The sequence below is a fragment of the Pseudorca crassidens genome, chromosome 11, assembly GCF_039906515.1.
Source record: "Pseudorca crassidens isolate mPseCra1 chromosome 11, mPseCra1.hap1, whole genome shotgun sequence".
Taxonomy (NCBI): domain Eukaryota; kingdom Metazoa; phylum Chordata; class Mammalia; order Artiodactyla; family Delphinidae; genus Pseudorca; species Pseudorca crassidens.
Window position 1 is genome coordinate 94111587 of NC_090306.1, and position 18938 is coordinate 94130524.

The 18938-nt window shown below is 58.1% G+C and overlaps 1 protein-coding gene across 1 annotated transcript; it reads left to right on the forward strand.

Annotated features, from left to right (window-relative positions):
- On the forward strand, positions 1–18397 carry MCM5 (minichromosome maintenance complex component 5). Its single transcript, XM_067697882.1, has 17 exons — positions 1–137; positions 393–567; positions 1960–2086; positions 2176–2304; positions 4959–5131; positions 5839–5994; positions 8095–8261; positions 8700–8871; positions 9876–9987; positions 10618–10761; positions 11110–11175; positions 11414–11590; positions 12236–12348; positions 13839–13967; positions 15006–15148; positions 17069–17196; positions 18111–18397. The coding sequence occupies exons 2-17, from the start codon at positions 401–403 to the stop codon at positions 18210–18212; spliced, it is 2205 nt and encodes a 734-aa protein (XP_067553983.1). The 5' UTR covers positions 1–137; positions 393–400; the 3' UTR covers positions 18213–18397.
- Positions 18398–18938: the final 541 nt, after the last annotated feature.

An 18938-nucleotide genomic window follows, 5' to 3' on the forward strand; every position in this document is an offset into this window, starting at 1 on the left:
CCGCGGGGTCCCGGCGAACCAATGAGGGCGCAGCGGCTGCGGCGTCCAAACGCTGCGTCTGGTTTTTCCCGCGAAAGACGGCGGTGGACTGTCGGGGCTCTTGTCTCTTTGGTTCCAGGGAGCGCGGGAAAGGAGAGGTGAGGCCACTGGGGCTGGGGAGTGGGCACCGCGGAGCCGGGCCCAGGGGTCGACAGGCATCTGCATTTGGGGCGCAGTAGGTCTGGGCAGGGGTTTCTCCTGGGAGAACTGGGGTAGGGGTCCGGGAGGCGGAACCGGGCTCACGCCCGTCCCGCATTCGGAGCCTAGGACCCAGGTGTCGGAGGGGACGCCGCGCGGCCCCTAAACCCCCCCCCCGCCCACGAATCTGCTCCAGCTCCTTGTCCCCGCGCCAGGTGCAGTCATGTCGGGCTTCGACGACCCCGGCATTTTCTACAGCGACAGCTTCGGGGGCGACAACGCGGCCGATGAGGGGCAGGCCCGCAAGTCGCAGCTGCAGAGGCGCTTCAAGGAGTTCCTGCGGCAGTACCGAGTGGGCACGGACCGCACGGGCTTCACCTTCAAGTACAGGTGCGGGCCGGAGCGGTGCAGGAGGGGAGGTGCGGTCCCAGCGGTGTTTCGTCCACTCACTTGGGCCCCGCACCCCCGTGGCGTATGGTTTTGTACGTTTCACATCTAAAGTTAACGATTGAGTGACTCACCTGGGTTCTTCGTCCAGGATTTGTTCCTGTTCATTTATTTGTTGCTGTCCTTTCGTGTAATGTCTGCGATATCTTGTAAACCAAGTTCTCAGTGGGTGCAAAAGGTGAAAATGGTAGTTATGTTTTACTTCACTCATCCATTCATTCTTCATTCCACTCAGTCACCTCCTATTGACTGAGCACCTGCTGCATGCCAGGCACTGTTCCAGGTGCTGGGCTGCAGCACTGAATGAGCTGGGCAAGGCCCCTGTTCCTAGTCATTGTACATTGGTGCCGTCGCACCAGATCCTCATAGGCTGTTAAAATGCAGAGAACGTGAGTTTGCAGGTCCAGGCTTGGGCCTGATTGATTATTAGCTGAGTGACTTCCAAGTGACGGTCTCTCTGGGCCTCAGTTTCTTCATCAGTAAAACGGCACAGCCACTCCTGCCTCCATTTATTCATGCATCAGCCGACATTGAGCATCTATGTGCTGGACTCTGAGATGCAAAGATGAAAAGATTCATACTACTTGCTCTCAAGGAGCTTCTAAGTCAGTGGGAATGAGGCATAGGGAGCTACAAATAAATTACAAAGTGATAATTACCGCAAAGGAGGAATGTACAAGGGGAGTTAGGGAGGCTTCCAGGGGAGCCGAGGTGACCTTGAGCTGAGAGGAGAGTGTCAAGCATGGAAGGCATTTCAGATAGGAGCAGTTGCACGCAGGGGCAGGGTATGGGGTGGCGTGTTACAGCAAGGGGCTCTCGGGGCCAGGCTGGCTGTTATATGCGGCTCCGGACATGAGGTAGACAGGGGTGAGGCCGAGGAGGTCGGTGGCCCCCGAATGTGTTTTTGGGATAATAGTCCCATAGGGTGCTCTGTAAAAAGATTCTGGTGGTTGACAAGACAGGCATGGTCTCTGCTGCCTTCAGTCTCCAGGTTCTAGCCGTGTGCCTTGTTAGTATCTGAGAGAGGATTAAAGGCTCCGAGGAGTCCACTGAAAGGACTGGTTTGCAGTGAGAGTCTTCCAGACACCTGTGCACAGAACCCTGTCTGTGAGCACTGAACTGCCCTTTGATTACTGCTTGGACCCCTTCCGTGGAGCTTTCTCTGGAGGATGCCTTTCAGCAGTGGGGGGACCTCTGCAGGGTTAAATAACAGAACCGCCTGGAACTAGATGTGTTTGGGAAGCGGGGTGGCGGGGCAGTGGTGTGGGAGACTCGGGGTGCGGGCGCACCTCAGCCAGCGTTGTCTCCTCTTCTCCTTCCCCACCCCCACCCCAGGGATGAACTCAAGCGACATTATAACCTGGGGGAGTACTGGATCGAGGTGGAGATGGAGGACCTTGCCAGCTTCGACGAGGACCTGGCCGACTACTTGTACAAGCAGCCGGCTGAGCATTTGCAGCTGGTGAGTGGGACCTCCCCGCCCCCCGCCCCGAACCCCCAGGGCTGGCCCTGCTCTCGTCACTCACAGCCTGCCCCCCTCCTCCTCTCCAGCTGGAGGAGGCTGCCAAGGAGGTGGCCGATGAGGTGACCCGGCCCCGGCCTGCTGGTGACGAGGTGCTCCAGGACATCCAAGTCATGCTCAAGTCGGATGCCAGCCCGTCCAGCATCCGTAGCCTGAAGGTGGGTCCACTCAGGCCAGTTGAAGGGTGGCGGTGGCGGCTGCATGTGAGGAGGGGCTTTGGAGAGAGACCTGGGTGCCAGCTGTGTGACCCTGGGCAACTCACTCGACCTTTCTGAGCCTCTTTGTGCCCCTGAAAACTTAGCTCATTGGGCAAATGTTTGCTGAGTTCTTCCTGTGGGCAAGGCGTGAGTTGGGTCCTGGAGAAACAGTGGTGAACTCAGGACAAGCTGCTGTCCCCGGGGAGACTGGATAAGCCGGTGAACATCACCCATGGTCACTGTAGATGACCGTAAGAGCAATGGGAGAAACCAGGAGGGCGATGAGAAAACGTGGGGGCCCCTCTGGAAAACATCAAGAAGGCTGCTTTGAGGAGGGCACGTCTGAGTGGAGATCTGAGGGTGAGAACAGGCAGCACGCAAACAGCTGGGAGAGAATGTTCCGGGGGGGCAGGGAGGGCACAGCTGGTGCAAAGCCTGCGAGGCAAGGGGGGCAGGGTGTGTGCCAGGCCGAGGGAAGGACAGCCAGCATGGCTGGAGAGTGATGAGGCCGAGGGAGAGTTTGGCAGAGCCAGTCTGCCATCCAGTCTTTTTTGGTTTTATTCAACGAGCACTTATCGAGTGACTGCCCCTCGCCGAGTGCTGGGGGACCGACCCTCGCTGTAGACAGACAGGACCTAGTTCCATGGAGCTTACAGTGGGAGAAACAGACAAGGAGCAGTGAGCTGATTTCAGGTCCTGTGATATGAGTCATGAAGCAAAGGAAACAGGCAATGTGACAGTGGCCAGGGGTCCGGGAGGTGGTCAGAGAAGGCCCCTCTGAGAAAGTGATATTGGCGCGAAAACCTGAGGGATACGCAGCCCTGTGACAGCCTGAGGGAGGAGCGTTCCAAGCTCCTGGAGAAGCAGGTGCAAAGGTACTGGGGTGGGGACAGCAGCAGGTTTCAAGGGACAGAAAGAAGCCAGTGTGGCTGGACTTCAGGGAGTGAGGGTGGGAGGAGAGGAAGGGAGGGAGTGGGTAGAGAGGCCAGATGGCCAGGGCCTTGGCTGCTGTGGAAAGCAGCTTGAGTTGAAGGTTAGGTAGGAGGATGGGCCGATTCTATCTTCAAAGGTTCCCTTGGGCTGCCGTGTGAAAGAATTGATACAACAGGCAGGGCTGGGACAGGAGAGCTTCCTGAGGAGGAAGTGAGAGCCTGACGTTGGTTCTTCTGTCACGAGGCTGTCGTGACAAGCAAATGAAAGGATGCGTGTAGCTGTGCCTTTGAACTGTGGGCCCAGGTAGTGTCACCTCTGTGTTACCAGAAGGCCACGCCCTGGTCTTTGCTGGAATCCCCGTGTCCTGCAGCTTGGCTGGGGTCCCTGCCAAATCCTCCTTGACTAGCACAATGGCAGTTCTGTTCCAGAAGCAGGGCTGGGCTGTGGGCTCTCGAGGCTGTGGAGCGTGTTGGCTTCGTCTGTGTGCCCAGCACTGGGGAGGGGACCTGGGACCGTGTGTGGAACTCACCCAAGCATCACGCATTTGCCTGTCTGCGGAGGCGGTATTGGACTTGTTTTGCGAGGCAGCTGTTTCCTCAGAGAGGCAAAGCTCAGCGCCACACGGGACGAGCTTCCTATTCTCAGACCCACTGGAAAACCCAGTGACTGGCCTGCCTCGGGTGACGGGTGTCCAGTGGTAGAGGAGGGGTCCTCTTTAGAAGGATCACTTGTCGGGGTGGCTTATGGGCCTCAGTCTTTTCCAACCCTGGGGTCCTGGAGGGCTAGGCTTCCTGCAGCTTGTAGATAGTTTTCCAGAAGACAAGCTCTGCGGGGTGGGGCGGGGGTTCAGCAGGTCTGGGGTCCCCGGGCCGTGGCGGCAACACATGCCTCTGGTCTCACTTCTTGGGGGGGCAGCCTCCTTCCCGAACCTTTCCCCTCCCCTCCCCACCTTCTGGGCTTTGAGGGGCCTCAGCACGAACCTGTAGCCTGCCTGTCTGTCCCAGAAAAGCTCCTGGGAGGGGGAAGAAGAGATTATGTTGAAAGGAGCTTTTCTTATTTTTTGCTTTTTATTATAAAAAAAAAATCACACAGACAAAAGTAGTGAGAATAGTGTAATGAACCCCATCTACCTTTGCTTGGATTTAATGGCTGTTAACATTTTGCCTTATTTGCTTTCTTCTTTTTTCTGCTAAAGTATTTTATTTTATTTATTTTTTAAATAAATTTATGTACTTATTTATTTTTGGCTGTGCTGGGTCTTCGTCACTGTGTGTGGGCTTTCTCTAGTTGTGGTGAGCGGGAGCTACTCTTCGTTGCTGTGCGCGGGCTTCTCGTTGCAGAGCATGGGCTCAAGGCGCGTGGGCTTCAGTAATTGTGGCACGTGGGCTCAGTAGTTGTGGCGCATGGGCTTCAGTAGTTGTGGCGCCACAGGACTTAGTTGCTCCACGGCATGTGGGATCTTCCCGGACCAGGGCTCGAACCCGCGTCCCCTGCGTTGGCAGGCGGATTCCTAACCACTGCGCCACCAGAGAAGCCCCCTGCTAAAGTATTTTAAAGTAAGTTACAGACATGGTCCTGTATCCCTGAATACTTCAGTACACATTAGAAAAAGCTTCTCTTACGTGATCTCAGGTGTTCCCGGCTCCCTTTAACCAGCCACCCTCCCCGTGGCTCTGTTGCAGTCGGACACGATGTCACACCTGGTGAAGATCCCCGGCATCATCATTGCCGCCTCTGGGGTCCGTGCTAAGGCCACCCGCATCTCCGTCCAGTGCCGCAGCTGCCGCAACACCCTCACCAACGTCGCCATGCGCCCCGGCCTGGAGGGCTACGCCCTGCCCAGGAAGTGCAACACGTGAGTGGGCTCTGCATGGCCCTGTGGCACGGTGGGGGTGACAGGGTGACATCTCAGCGGAGATGTGAAGGAGGAGGACCCGGCCTGCAGCAGGGAGGGGCTGGGGCAGCGGTGTGCCCTGTGGGCCTGGGGCAGACCTGATGCCCTGGGGCGGTGGCGTCCCTCTGCAGTGGTGAGTTCTGTCCCTCCAGGGCGCCCAGACAACCTGTGCCGGGAACCAGGGTTGGGAGTCCACCGGGAGTCTTCTACAGCAAACCTTGGCTCTCTGGGGCAGGTCTGGAGGGAAGGTCCAGGAACATGCCAGGCTCCTTCGTTTACACATTGCCTGTGGCTGCATTTGCGCTTCGGAGGCAGAGTGTGTGGCCTCGTGGCCCACAAAACTGAAAATGTTTGTCTCTGGCTCCTTACAGAAAACCATTGCTGACCCCTGATCGCAAGGGCCCCTACCCTCTCTGGCTGCTGGTTCCCCTCAGCTTCCTGACCTCAGGCCTCAGCCACCTTTCTTTTCTCTATACTTAACCCCCTTGCCTGTCTCGGGCTTTGAATACCGTTTGTGTGCAGGTCTCCCCACTCCTAGCCCTGTGGGTATCCCCCGCTGAGCTGCCCTCCTTTAGGGCCTTCTCCCAGGGTCCCGGAGACCCCTAGCTTGTTGCTGGCCTTGGGGCTCTGGGGGCAGCTCTGGTGACCCTTCTCCTCCCCACCGACAGGGATCAGGCCGGGCGCCCCAAGTGCCCGCTGGATCCATACTTCATCATGCCGGACAAGTGCAAGTGCGTGGACTTCCAGACCCTGAAGCTGCAGGAGCTGCCGGATGCGGTGCCCCACGGCGAGATGCCCAGACACATGCAGCTCTACTGTGACAGGTGAGCGGGCTCCCTGGCCGTGCCCCTGAGTTGGGTGCCGCGAGTGGCTGGCTGAGCGCAGTGGGGTGCGGGGGAGGGTGGCTGGTTACAGGACACTTGCTCTGTGCCTGGTGCCGCCCCCATGCTTCCTCTCATCTCGTCTCCCCATAATCTGCAGGGGCGGGTCCACCCCTCTTTGCAGACGAGGATGTGTGACCGGCTCAGTGAGTGGAGGGGCTGGGCTGCCAGCCTGCGTTCTTCCTGCAGAGTCTCCGCAGCCCTCTTAGAACTGGGAGGCCCAGAGCTGGACAGCCAGTAGCTGGGGGAGCCTCTTTCCAGCCTGACGCCCACCCCAGGCTTTCTGTTAAGATTATTCCTTGGATGTTGCTGGGTGATTGGAAAGGGGGAGAGGGTACTGGGCCAGCCCGGTCCCCTCCTGGTGACCTGGGAGGAAGGTGTGGAGTTGTGGACTGGGCTTCTACAGCTGGGCTCCTGCACCCCGACATCACGTGCAGATGGTCTGTGCTGCACGTTTTTCGGAGGAGGGGCTCCGTAGGTCATTAGCTTCCTTAGTGGCTGTGGAAGGTGTAGAGGTCAGGCTCTTGGGCAAGTTACATGGGCTCCTTACCAGGAGAACGGGGACAGGGACAGGCCTTAACCTCATCAGGCTGCTGGGAGATTTAAATTGGAAAATGCATGTTGAGTGTGTAGCACGGTTCCTTTTTCTTTCTTTTTTTTTTGGTCGAGATATAGTTGTTTTACAATGTTGTGTTAGTTTCTACTGTATAGTGAAGTGGAGTTCCCTGTGCTGTACAGCAGGTTCTCATTCGTTACCTGTTTTATACATAATAGTGTGTATATGTCAATCCCAATCTCCCAATTCATCCCACCCCCCTTTTCCCCCACTTGGTGTCCATACATTTGTCCTCTACACTGTGTCTAGCACAATTCCTTAATACAGATTAAATATTCGGTATTTATTAGATTATTCAAATGGTCTATGATTAGATTATTCAAAGCTGAGGAAGTGGGGTCTGGGAAGAGGGGAGTCATAGAACGTTAACAAAGACAGTGAGGGTCCTTTAGAGGATATGACTCTAGTGGATAAAGCACTTTTGGGTCTCGTACCTCACTTGATCCCACAGTAACCCAGCAGGTCAGATCACTTTATCATCCCCTCCCAGGCTCAGAGAGGTGACACAGCTTCTAAGCAGCAGAGTACGGATACATGCCCCAGTGTCCTTTCTGTGCTGCACAGGCTGGAGGGGCTCAGAGACTTCCCTGTTTCTCTTTCTCTCTCCATATATATATATATATATATATATATATATATATATATATATATATATATATATATATATATATATATATATATATATATCTTAAAGTATTTATTTACTTATTTAGCTGTGCTGGGTCTCAGTTGCGGCAACGCGGGATCTTTGTTGCGACATGTGGTATCTTTTGTTGCGGCGCTCAGGCTTCTGTCTGGTTGTGGCGCGCAGGCTTAGTTGCCCCGCGGCATGTGGGATCTTAGTTCCCCGACCAGGGATCGAACCCGTGTCCCCTGCGTTGGAAGGCGGATTCTTAACCACCGGAGCACCAGGAAAGTCCCTCAACACCTTTTTTTTTTTAAAAGAGGAAATTAAAATCCAGAGGCAGAATGACTTGGCTGAGCTCGTGGAGCCGTGAAAGAGGCAGAAGCGGCGCGCAGCCCTTGCAGGGAGGCTGGGAGGGCGTGAGGAAGGGGGCTTCCCCCGAGATGGCCGGGGGGGGGGGTCCTGCAGTGCGTCTGACAGCAGATGAGATGGAGGCGGGGCACCTGAGGGGCTGGGGTGGGTGCCCCCCAACTCCAACCAGCATAATGGATGAGCTCCTGAGGCCCGTGGAGAGGTCAGGCCAAGGCCTGTCTTCCTTCCAGCAGCTGGGCCGTCCAAGCATGGGCTGGGTTGTGGTGAGAGGGAGAGGGCCCTGGGCGGTGCGGGGGCTGGAGCCCACGGTGCTGGGGCCTTGTGTAGAGATGGGGAGGTGGATGGACGGCGAGTGTGACGGGGTCGGGGGAGCTGGGGGCTCCCTGCCCCCACCAGCCTCTCACTTTCTTCCTCCCCATCCTCTTCTCAGGTACCTGTGTGACAAGGTCGTCCCTGGGAACAGGGTCACCATCATGGGCATCTACTCCATCAAGAAGTTTGGCCTGACCACCAGCAGGGGCCGCGACAGGGTGGGCGTGGGCATCCGGAGCGCCTACATTCGGGTCCTGGGCATCCAGGTGGACACAGATGGCTCCAGTGAGTGTACTTTGGGCCGAACCCCCGTCGTCCCTCCCCTGGGCTGTCGGTGGGCCTCGTCCTGGTCTCCCCGTGTCCACCTTTGCCCCTGCGCTCTGTCCCCCACGGCAGCCGGGTGAGCGGTGCTGTTCTCACCAGAGACGCCGTGTCACCCCCGTCGGCAAGATGGAAGATGTCCCTGAGGGCCCCTGTCACCTGGCCCTCCTCAGGTCACCCCCCCGCCCTCCACAGTCTTCCACTTGCTCACTGGACCCTGGAACACACAGGCCCACGCCTGGTGCGGAGACCTGGGGTTCTGTCTTTGCTCAGACTGACGCTTGTGCTGCCTGGCTCTGAGGGCCCTGCTGTGGGAGGCCCTGGGCCGGCCCAGGGCGGTGGGCCGCAGGCAGCACGTTCTCCCTCAGGGCGCTCACGCAGGCCCCTGCTCTGCCCGCCCAGGCCGCAGCTTTGCTGGGGCCGTGACCCCGCAGGAGGAGGAGGAGTTCCGGCGCCTGGCCGCCCTCCCCAGCGTCTACGAGGTCGTCTCCAAGAGCATCGCCCCCTCCATCTTTGGGGGCACAGACATGAAGAAGGCCATCGCCTGCCTGCTCTTCGGGGGTTCCCGAAAGAGGTGGGTGTCCAGGCCCCCCAGGTCCGGGGAGGGGAATTAGTGACTTGCCTGCAGGAGGGCAGCTGCCAGGTGGTCAGGACATGAATGCCCTTTTCATTTATTTGCCCAGGTCCCTCAGCCCCGCCTGCCCCTCTCAGGCACCCTCCCTGCCTCCCAGGCTGGCTGCCAGCCGGCTGGGGGCTGGCCCACACCCTTCCTCCGGAGCAGTTACCCGGCCCTGGCTAGGCCGGGGCCTTGGCGGTGTGAGGGGCCTGGCAAGTGCCGGGGAGAGCTCGGGCTTGGAGTCTGAGACCGGGGTGACATCTCTCAGGGCTGATTATTTACCTTGCGACCTTGGGCAAGAGACACCACTTCTCTGAACCCAAGTCTCCACGTGAATAAGACGGGTGAAAGCCTCTTACTCAGGGGATGTCCCGTTCTTTTAAAATAAAATAGTAGAGGTAGAGGAAGTGATAATATTAGCAGCTACCAGTTACTGAGTTCTTACCACGTGCCAGACATTCTTCTGAGTGCTTTTATGTGTTTCCAACCCAGTCAGTCCCCAGATTAGCCCTGTGAGAAAGCTACAATCGAGCCCATTTCACAGATGAGGAAGTTGAGGCATAGAGAGCTAAAGGGACTTGCTCACAGGCATGTGCGCTGGGGCCAGGAGCCTGCCCTCGTGGTGTTCCCTCCACAGTACCGCGTGCAGCCCGCTGGTGGCTCCCTCTCTTTCCTTCTTTCCAGCTGGGTTGGGGGGTGTTTATCAGATGCTGACTGTGTGTGCCCAAGCCCAGCTCTAAGTGCCGTTTCCTCTGAACCTCCCCTCCCTTGGAAGCAAGTTACCACGGATGAGGCTAGGGGACACAGCTCGCTATGAACGTGGCTCTCAGGCCAGAGCCCCTGCCTCCCCGCCTGCTCTGAGGCTCATGACAGGTCGGGGGGCCGCCAGCCAGACCACTGTGACCAACCAGCCCTGGGTTTCTCGCCTTGCTCACCTGGCCTGCCTGCCCGCCTTCCCCCAGGCTCCCCGACGGCCTCACTCGCCGAGGAGACATCAACCTGCTGATGCTGGGGGACCCGGGGACGGCCAAGTCCCAGCTGCTGAAGTTTGTGGAGAAGTGCTCTCCCATCGGAGTGAGTGCCCAGGGTGACCTCTGTCCGCCTTAGCTGCGCCGCGGAGAGGAAGGCTGCGGGCGAGGCCGCAGAGGATAGAGGAGGAAGGGGGCCGACGGCATGTGTAGGTTTGGGGCAGCAGGCGGAGTGCTGGACTCGATGGGGTTTGTTTGGTCTTAGCCTGGCTGGTAATTGGCTGTGGGCCTTGAGCAAGTCACCCAATCTCTCTGAGTCTCAGTTTATCCATCCGCTAAGTCTTAACATCGATAGCAATAGATGACAAGGGACTCAGGGTGGGGATGCCTTTCCTGGGAGTCAGGAGTCGACCCAGCCCCGAGGCCCCCTGGAACAGTGTCACTGCTCTCCTCTCGGCCTCAGTTTGCTCCTCCGTGAGCTGGGCCCCCAGGGGCTGCTTCATGGGACAGTCGTGGGGTTCAGGTGAGTGATGGATGTGAACGCTCCCCTGTGGGAGAGCCGCCAGGCTGGGGCTGGGGTGGTCCCCCCATCAGAGGAGGAACACTAAGATTGTCTGTGCTCTGCAGCCAGCTGTGATGTGTGACCTTGGTTGAGCCCTAGCTCCTGGGGCCCCTTGACTTACTGGGTCAGCATGGAGCCATGATGGGCCCTGACCCTCCCGCCTCCCTCCCCCAGGTGTACACGTCCGGGAAAGGCAGCAGCGCGGCTGGCCTGACAGCCTCAGTGATGAGGGACCCCTCGTCCCGGAACTTCATCATGGAGGGGGGAGCCATGGTCCTGGCCGATGGTGGGGTCGTCTGTATCGATGAGTTTGACAAGGTGAGCCTGGCAGCGTGAGGTGGTGGCTCAGTGGTGGTGGTGCCTGCTGGCCGCGGGCTGGGGGTGTGGCCTTCTGTGCTTGGACGGCAGAAACCACCTGTGATGTGGAGACCTCCCGGTACTATCGGGAAGTAGCTGCACCTCTCCAAGCCTCAGTTTCCGCACCTGAGAGTGGGGAGAGGAGAGCCAAGCCCACACACTGTCCCCGTGACTAGAGGTGACCCGGTTCCTGCCATCGGCCTGGCACAGGGTCGGGACTTGGGAATGGTAGCTCCTGTAGGGTTTCCTGCTGCCACCGTGCCCCGGCCCCTCACCTGGGTCTGGTGGACGTTTCTATCTCCTACACAGATGCGAGAAGACGACCGCGTGGCCATCCACGAGGCCATGGAACAGCAGACCATCTCCATCGCCAAGGTGAGCATCCTCCCTGGTCCAGCCCGGCAGAGCTGTTCCGGAGTGCTGGGAGGGGCTGGGTTCTGGCCCCGTCCTCAGGCTGCCCTGAGCGGCCCGACCTCTGTTGGCCGCAGCAGTGGTCCTGGAATCCTGTGTGTGTGCGTGTGTGCGTGCAGGCATGGGTGTGCGCACCTGAGAGGGCTGTGACCCCGCGTTCCCATCTGCCTGTCCTCTGCTTCCCCTCACGCTTCCCTGTCAGGCCGGCATCACCACCACCCTCAACTCCCGCTGCTCAGTCCTGGCTGCTGCCAACTCAGTGTTTGGCCGCTGGGACGAGACGAAGGGGGAGGACAACATCGACTTCATGCCCACCATCCTGTCCCGTTTCGACATGATCTTCATCGTCAAGGACGAGCACAACGAGGAGAGGGATATGGTGCGTGGGGGGCTGGACTCCAGCCAGGCCCGCGGTTCTAGGGGTTGGGGGGCGAGGGTGGGCAGACAAGGGGCTTGACCCGAAGTCCTGGCCCCCAGATCGGCCCGTGAGTGGGCCACCAAGGAGGTGGGGTTGTGGATTCCAGGAGCGCTGCACTGGGCGTCCCGGGTCCTACCTCTCCTGTGCTCGATGTGCCGCGAGATTTGGGGTCAGTCATTCCCTGGGTGTCGGTCCCTTCTGTGTGAAATGAGGGGGTTGGCCTTTGGATGCAAGTACTAGAACCCCAGTTCCAGTCAGTCAGCTTCTGAAAGGAACTCCAGCGCTTACGTAATGGACAAGCCTGGAGGTGCGAGGCTCGGCTGGGTCAGGTCTCTGGGTCGTCTGGGCGCCGCTGTCTCTGCCTCTCGGCCTGGCCTCCCTTAGTGGAGGCTTGTTCTCAGGCAGCTGCACCTCGTGGTGGCAGAGGGGCCTGGCAGCTCTGGGATGTCGTCTTACCAGCTGACAACCCGCAGGAAAAGCGAGGGCCTCCTCCTCTCCACCACTTCTAGCCCTGGCAGCTCTTCCCTCCCTGCCTGCTCCACCTCTGTGTTGGGACCTGGCTTGGGAAGGCTTGTGGGCTGACCCCGTGTCCCCTCTGCCTCCCAGATGCTGGCCAAACACGTCATTACTCTGCACGTGAGCGCGCTGACACAGACCCAGGCCGTGGAGGGCGAGATCGACCTGACCAAGCTAAAGAAGTTCATCGCCTACTGCCGCGCGTGAGTCCTGGATGCAGGCCCCACAGGGGTGGGGCTGCCCGGCTCCCCTGGAGTGGGAGAGGGCCCCATTCAGGATGCCTGAGATCAGGCCCTGAGGATTTTAGCTCTGCTCCTTCCTGACCCTGCACAGTTGCTCAGTGGCTCTTGGCCTCAGTTGCTCCATCTCCGAAGCGAAGGTGGAGAATTTAGATTGTCTCTGGACTTCTCTGGCAGTCCAGTGGTTAAGACTCCACGCTCCCGATGCAGGGGGCATGGGTTCAATCCCTGGTCGGGGAACTAAGATACTGCATGCTGCACGGTGAGGCCAAAAAAATAAAAAGAATTTAGATGGTCTTGAAGACCCCCTTGACTCTGGTGTGCAGGGAGGCTTGTGGACATGGGCTCTGGGTAACTCCTGCCCCCACTGTGTGACCTTGGGCAAGTCAGTTGAGCCTCGCTTTCCCGGGGTGGTTGTGTCCTAGGGTTTTTGTAAGGATCACACAAAATGATGAGTGAGTGGCACAGCCCTGCACCAGGTAAATACTCAGTAAATGGCAGCTGCAACCTTAAATATTGTTGTTCTCACAGAAGACAATGACAATAGTCATACACATAGTAATTAGTCTGTGCCAGATGTTATCCTGAGAGTTTTATGTATAAGTGAACACCATCCCTCTCCTCAGACCTATGAGGTTGGTGTATTATTCCATTTTACAGATGGGGAAGCTGAGGCAGAGAAAGCTTAAGTAACTTGTCCAGGGTCACAGACAGGAGGTAGTGGAGCCAAGACTTGAACCCAGGTACCTGGCTCCAAAGGCTGTGCTTTTAGCCCCTGTACCAAGATTCTGGACACACACCTCAGCTGTCTCTTATTGGAACTAAAACCCAAGGGTGGAGGGATCTTTGAGTGCCTTTCTAATGGGAGGTGAAGTGCTCCCTACTCACCGCTTCCTCCTGGGTGATGGGTAGTGCGGTGCCCATTGGTACCTGGGTCTTTGTCATGCCTGAGCTCTTCATGGCCCTGTCCTCAGAGGCTTGGGCCCTTGGGTGTGAGTCTGAGAGCCCCAGATTCTAGTCCTCCCTTGACGCCAGGTCCCACGTGGCTTATGGGGAGTTTCCTCCCTCCCTCTGGCCTTGCTCACCTCATCCACAGCATGAGGGTTGGATTAGGTGAGCTAAGGCTTGCCTTAAATCAGTGACAGTTCAGTTGGCTGGGGGGGGGGCTGCGGGGTGGTGGGGGTAGATCCTGAGCAGACACCCCTGCTGCTCCCCTCCCCCACCCCCAGCCTGGCGTGCTCCCTGCCCTGGACAGCTGTGAGCTGGTCTCTGGGAGCCTCTTGTGGGTGTCATTGTGCATCTTGTCCCTGAATGTGTTGGGGGGAGGACCGCTGAGAGGCCACCGTCTGGTGGGCCCGGAAAGCATATGTCTGCAAGCCAGCAGAGGGCCGGGGATGGGGTGAGTACCCCAAGATTTCTTCCTGGCCTCATGGCAGCTACTCCCCATCCTGCAGGAAGTGTGGCCCTCGGCTGTCAGCAGAGGCTGCAGAGAAGCTGAAGAACCGGTACATCATCATGCGGAGCGGGGCCCGTCAGCACGAAAGGGACAGTGACCGCCGCTCGAGCATCCCCATCACCGTGCGGTGAGCAGGCGCGCAGGCCAGGGCCGGGCTGGGCAGATGCCTCGCTTTACAAGGCACGATGTGCCCAGCAAGTCTGGGGCCGGGGCTGTTGCTGACTACGTGGTGCAGGCCGTGGTCAGGGCTGCTGGGCAGGGAGCACTCCTTTGGGAGTGAAAACAGTGGCCTCCCTGATCATCTGTATCTCTTGTTTCGTTTACTGTTGAGAAAATCTGGAACCCTTTCTTCTGAATTCGGTCTAGCTTCCCTCATTGCTGGGAAGCCTGAGGGTGAAGGAGGGTCCAGGCTGGGACCTGGGGTCCAGGGAGACCTGGTCCTAGCCTCCAGCCCACTGTGTGACTGCAGGGAAATTGCTTTCCTTTTCTGGATCACAGTTTTCTCAGCTGTTAGTTCTTGTCACTCTTGTGAGTTTACGCAGTAGAGTGACTAAGAGCTTGAACCTACCTCGTTTGAATCTTGCTTCCAGCACTGATTAGTTAGAAGTGTAACTAAGAAGTAACTAAGAAGTGGCTGTATGTAATAGAAAACCCACGTGAAGTAGTTTAAGTAAATTGGGAGTTTATTTCTCTCTTCTGTAAAAACATTTGAGGGTAGGTAGTCCTACCTATGTGATGGCTCCTCAGTCATCAGCAACCTGGGCTCCTTCAGGTTCACCCTTATCCTCATCGTCCAGGATGGCTGCTGGAACTCCAGCCATCACCTCCACATTCCAGGTGGCTGGAGAGGAAGAAAAAGAAAGGTCCATCTTTTAAGGACACTTCCTGAAGTTCCCATAAAATATTTGGACTTACAGCTTACTGGCCACATCTTAGTCACACAGACACATCTAGACGCAAGAGAGTCTGGGAAATGTCTTTTAGGTGGGCGCCACTTGCTAGAATAGAAGTCGGGGTTCTGTTACTGAGGGAGATGGATCACGGGGACAGCCAGCAGTCACCCCTGTACTCTTAGTGCCTGGGGCAGGCACCTCCTGGAGGTCAGGGTGGGATGAGGAGAGAAGATGGGCTGAGTCCGCCCTGGCGTCCCGTCGCTCCCACACAGGCAGCTGGAGGCCGTCGTGCGCATTGCTGAGGCCCTCAGCAAGATGAAGCTGCAGCCCTTCGCCACGGAGGCGGATGTGGAGGAGGCGCTGAGGCTCTTCCAGGTGTCCACGCTGGATGCCGCCTTGTCCGGCACCCTGTCAGGTGAGCAGACGCGGGGACCCAGGCTCGGGTGGCTTGTGGGCTCCGTGGGCAGGGCTCATGCTGGACACCTGCTGTGCTTGTTGCTTCTCTGCATTGCTTCTCCATGCTTCCTCCTGGGAATAAGCCCGTCTCCTGTCCCCAGCTCCCACCAGCCAGTTTCCCCCAAGATGGGAAGAACAGCCTCTCTCCAGACTCTGGAGCACAATTCTTTTGACCCAGTTCATTATCATAATTCACAATTTTATCATCCGTTAAGAATGGTAGTTGGCACCTGTTTTTTTGACTGCACCACGCAGCATATGGAATTTCCCTGACCAGGGATCAAACCTGTACCCACTGCAGTGGAAACATGGAGACTTAACCACTGGACCTCCAGGGAAGTCTGCATGAACCCCTGTTTTTGAGCCATAAACATTTGAGTGCTTCCAGAGCTCTTCCTCCGTTTCACTTACAGCTGCCCTCAAAACCCCCAGAAGCCAGGCTGGGCACTTAGCCCTTCACCTCTTAGAGATGGGAAAACTGGCACCCAAAGAGGCCTTTTCACAGTGCCCAAGGTCACCGTTCGCCCAGCTAGAATGCAGGTCTCTTGACCCCAAGGCCAGCGGGGTTCAGGCTGCCGTTAAGTCCTGCTGCCTGCTTCGGGCTCAGCCTCTGAGCACCTCTGGAGCGCTGATTCTGTGCCAGGCTCCCCTGGGACGAATTCATTCCTTCCCCAGCAGGTACTTAGTGCTTAGAATTTGCCGGGCTGTTCTAGGTGCTGGGAGTCTAGGAGTGAGCAGATCTCTAAGTCCGCGCCTGTGAGGCCCCCCTTCTCCACGGGGGAGACGCAGCAAAGAGGCAAACAGATCAAGCTCGGGGGGTAAAGAGCACGGAGGGGGAAGCCCAGCAGGTCAGGAATGTTGGGGACCATCCTCGGGTGGTCCGGGTGGGCTCTGAGGAGGTGGCAGGAAGCAGGGACTGGCGTGAGTGAGGACACATGGCTCCCCGGAGTGTGGGGTTAGGCACTGCACGTAGAGCGAGGACTGAGTGGCAAGACCCCAAGGACAGCAGGCTCGGCGTGTTCAAGGGCCCGTGTGGCTGGAGCCAGGGAGGTGGGTGGTGTCTGATTGCCCCGCCGTCCCCTCGGTGAAGATGACTCAGCCTCTGCCCTGGAGGGCCTTCTTGGCAGCGAAACTGGAGCTGGGCTTCGCAGGCTGGTTAGGAGTTTACCTTGCAGACTCATTTCAACTTGGAGCCTTGACGTCCCTCTCAGTGGCTCCCCCACCACGGTCTCAACCCTCTCTGTAGCTGAAACACCAAGGCCTTTGCAGGCCTGGGTCAGCAGGGGAGATCCATCCTGGGGCAATAGTTGGAAATTACGAGCCTGCTTGCCTGGGCTGCTTGCTGGGGTGCCTCACAGATGTGGTCTCCGGGGCAGCCTGCGCGCCCTTCTGGGTCACTGCTGGGTCCCCTCCAGCTCTCCATCTGAGATAGATTCCTCCAGGAAGTCTTCCTGCTGCTGCCTATCCAGCTGCCTGGGGGCCAGGTGCTGTGGTCAGCTCGTGGCCCTCCTCAGAGCCCTCTAGTGGCTGTTCTGCTCACCAGAATCAAAGAAAAACCTGTGCCGTGGCCTCCAGGGCCCACAGGACGTGCCCCCACTCTGGCCATGTCCCTGGCCCGCTGACCGGGTTTTGATTGAGATGGGCATATTTCCCACCTCCAGGCCTTTGCACCTGCTGTCCCCTCTGCTTGCAGTATCCTTCCCACACGTCAGCCCCATCCCTGACCCTGGGTCTCTGTCGGTCATCTCGGTCAGGCCCTGGTTGTCCCCGGGCACGCTCTTCCTCTTCCTCTCATTTTCTCTTCTGGGCCTGGCTCACTCTGACCTGCTGTGGGCAGACTGTGGTCCCCACCCACCCGTCTCCCTCCTCACACCCACAGGGGTGGAGGGCTTCACCAGCCAGGAGGACCAGGAGCTGCTGAGCCGCATCGAGAAGCAGCTGAAGCGCCGCTTCGCCATTGGATCCCAGGTGTCGGAGCACAGCATCATCCAGGACTTCACCAAGCAGGTGGGCCTTCCCGGCGTCCCGGTGGGAGTCCTGCGGGCTCCCTGTGGCCTGGTTCCCAGCCACCTAACACTGCGTCCTGTTGCTCAGCAGACAGGCCCAGGATGGGGAAGGGGCAGCTGTTCCTCAGCCCGGGCCCGTCCCCAGTGTGCCTCCCCTTGTGACTTTCTCTGTCACGTTGTGCGGAGAGGAGAGGTGGCTGAGGTCCTGCTGGAGTCTGCCAGGCTTCCCCAGCCCTCCATCTCTCCCTTCGCCTCATTGCCTGGCCTTTGTGTGTGGGGGAAAGGGAGGGGCAGAGCCAGGAGGATGATCCACCCAGCTCGCCAGGGACAGTGCTCTTGACCCCATAGAGAAGGGATGGGTCTTCTAGAAGCTGTGCGCAACTTGTCACCGTCTTTGAAATCGCAGGGACAATCCCAGGTTCTGGGCTCTGCTCCCCTCATGTGCGTCATCTCCTCTTGATCCTCAGAGCAGTTTTATGCAGTAGGTGATACCACGCTGGCTTGAGAGATGAGCAGACGGAGGCTTACAGGGCTTTAGGGGCGTCAGGAGCTTGGGTTCTAGAGTCACGTGGGCTCAGCTGAGGTCTCAGCTCTACTACTTACTTGCTGTGTGACTTGGAGTGAGTGACTTAGCTTCTCCGTGCCTCAGTTTCCTCTTCTGTATAAAGGTGATGATCACAGTACCAGCTGCGTGAGGATGTTATGGGATAGAACGAGTTCAAGTTTGTGAAGACTTAGAACAGGGCCTGGCACGTGGTGGTCGCTCAGGAAGTGTGAGCTTGTCTTAGGATGCAGAGAGGTAGGATGTGAAGGCTGGAGAGTCCCCCATGAGCACGGGACACCTGGGCTTCCGGAGGGAGGGGTGTCTGGGGTTCCGTGGGAGGCACGCCCCTCATCTGACCCCGTGTCCTGCAGAAATACCCGGAGCACGCCATCCACAAGGTCCTGCAGCTCATGCTGCGGCGGGGCGAGATCCAGCATCGCATGCAGCGTAAGGTCCTCTACCGCCTCAAGTGAGCTGCGCCTCCTGCCGCAGGAATGCTGTTGTCACCCCACCTCCACTTCCTTGAGCCTCCCACGCGCTCTGGACAGAGGGACCCCAGCTGCCCTGCCTCGCTGTGTCTGGCTTCTGCCTCAGCGTGCAGATCCAGGAAAGGTGCTTTTGGAGTTTATTGAAGTAATAAAGCCGTGTTGTGTTTGGATGTCTGTGGGCTTCTGCACTGGGTGGCCTGTCACCCCCATCCTGCCCTCATGCGGGGCAAGGACAGGCTTTGGAATCTGACAGACCTGGGTTTCTGACCTGCGTCTGCCTCTTGGGCTCCTGGGCAGGGCATTCACCTCTGTGCTCAGGTTCTGCAGCTGCTCAGTGGGGAGGGTCCAGCCCACATCTCGCCAGCACTGGTGAGAGTTCAGCAAGATCCAGTGTGCGGAGGTGCTTGGGAAAGTCCGTAGCTGTTCCCCAGCAGCCAATGTGTGGGTGACAGCTGTGGGTTTGCATCAGACTGGATTCACCGAAACTTGCCACGCCTCAGTTTCCTAATCTGTAAATGGGGGTGACACAGGGTTGAGCTTAGGAGCAGAGAGCTACTGGTAGTGAGTGTCCAGGAAGGACCAGCACTGTGGGGAGACTGATGGCATTTGGATTCAGGGAGGTGGATTCTCACTGAGCCTTAGAGCAAAGTAGGTACGAGAGGGGTGCTGGAATTCAGTAGACTGGATCTCTCCTGGCGGGCCACCTGCAAG

What these genes read in the sequence shown, in the direction of transcription:
- MCM5 (XM_067697882.1), top strand. Translation starts at nt 401, where the DNA reads ATGTCGGGCTTCGACGACCCCGGCATTTTCTACAGCGACAGCTTCGGG. An exon ending in GTATCGATGAGTTTGACAAG is followed by an intron (nt 10,762 to 11,109) that starts GTGAGCCTGGCA and finishes TCTCCTACACAG; the next exon opens with ATGCGAGAAGACGACCGCGT. An exon ending in TTCATCGCCTACTGCCGCGC is followed by an intron (nt 12,349 to 13,838) that starts GTGAGTCCTGGA and finishes CCCATCCTGCAG; the next exon opens with GAAGTGTGGCCCTCGGCTGT.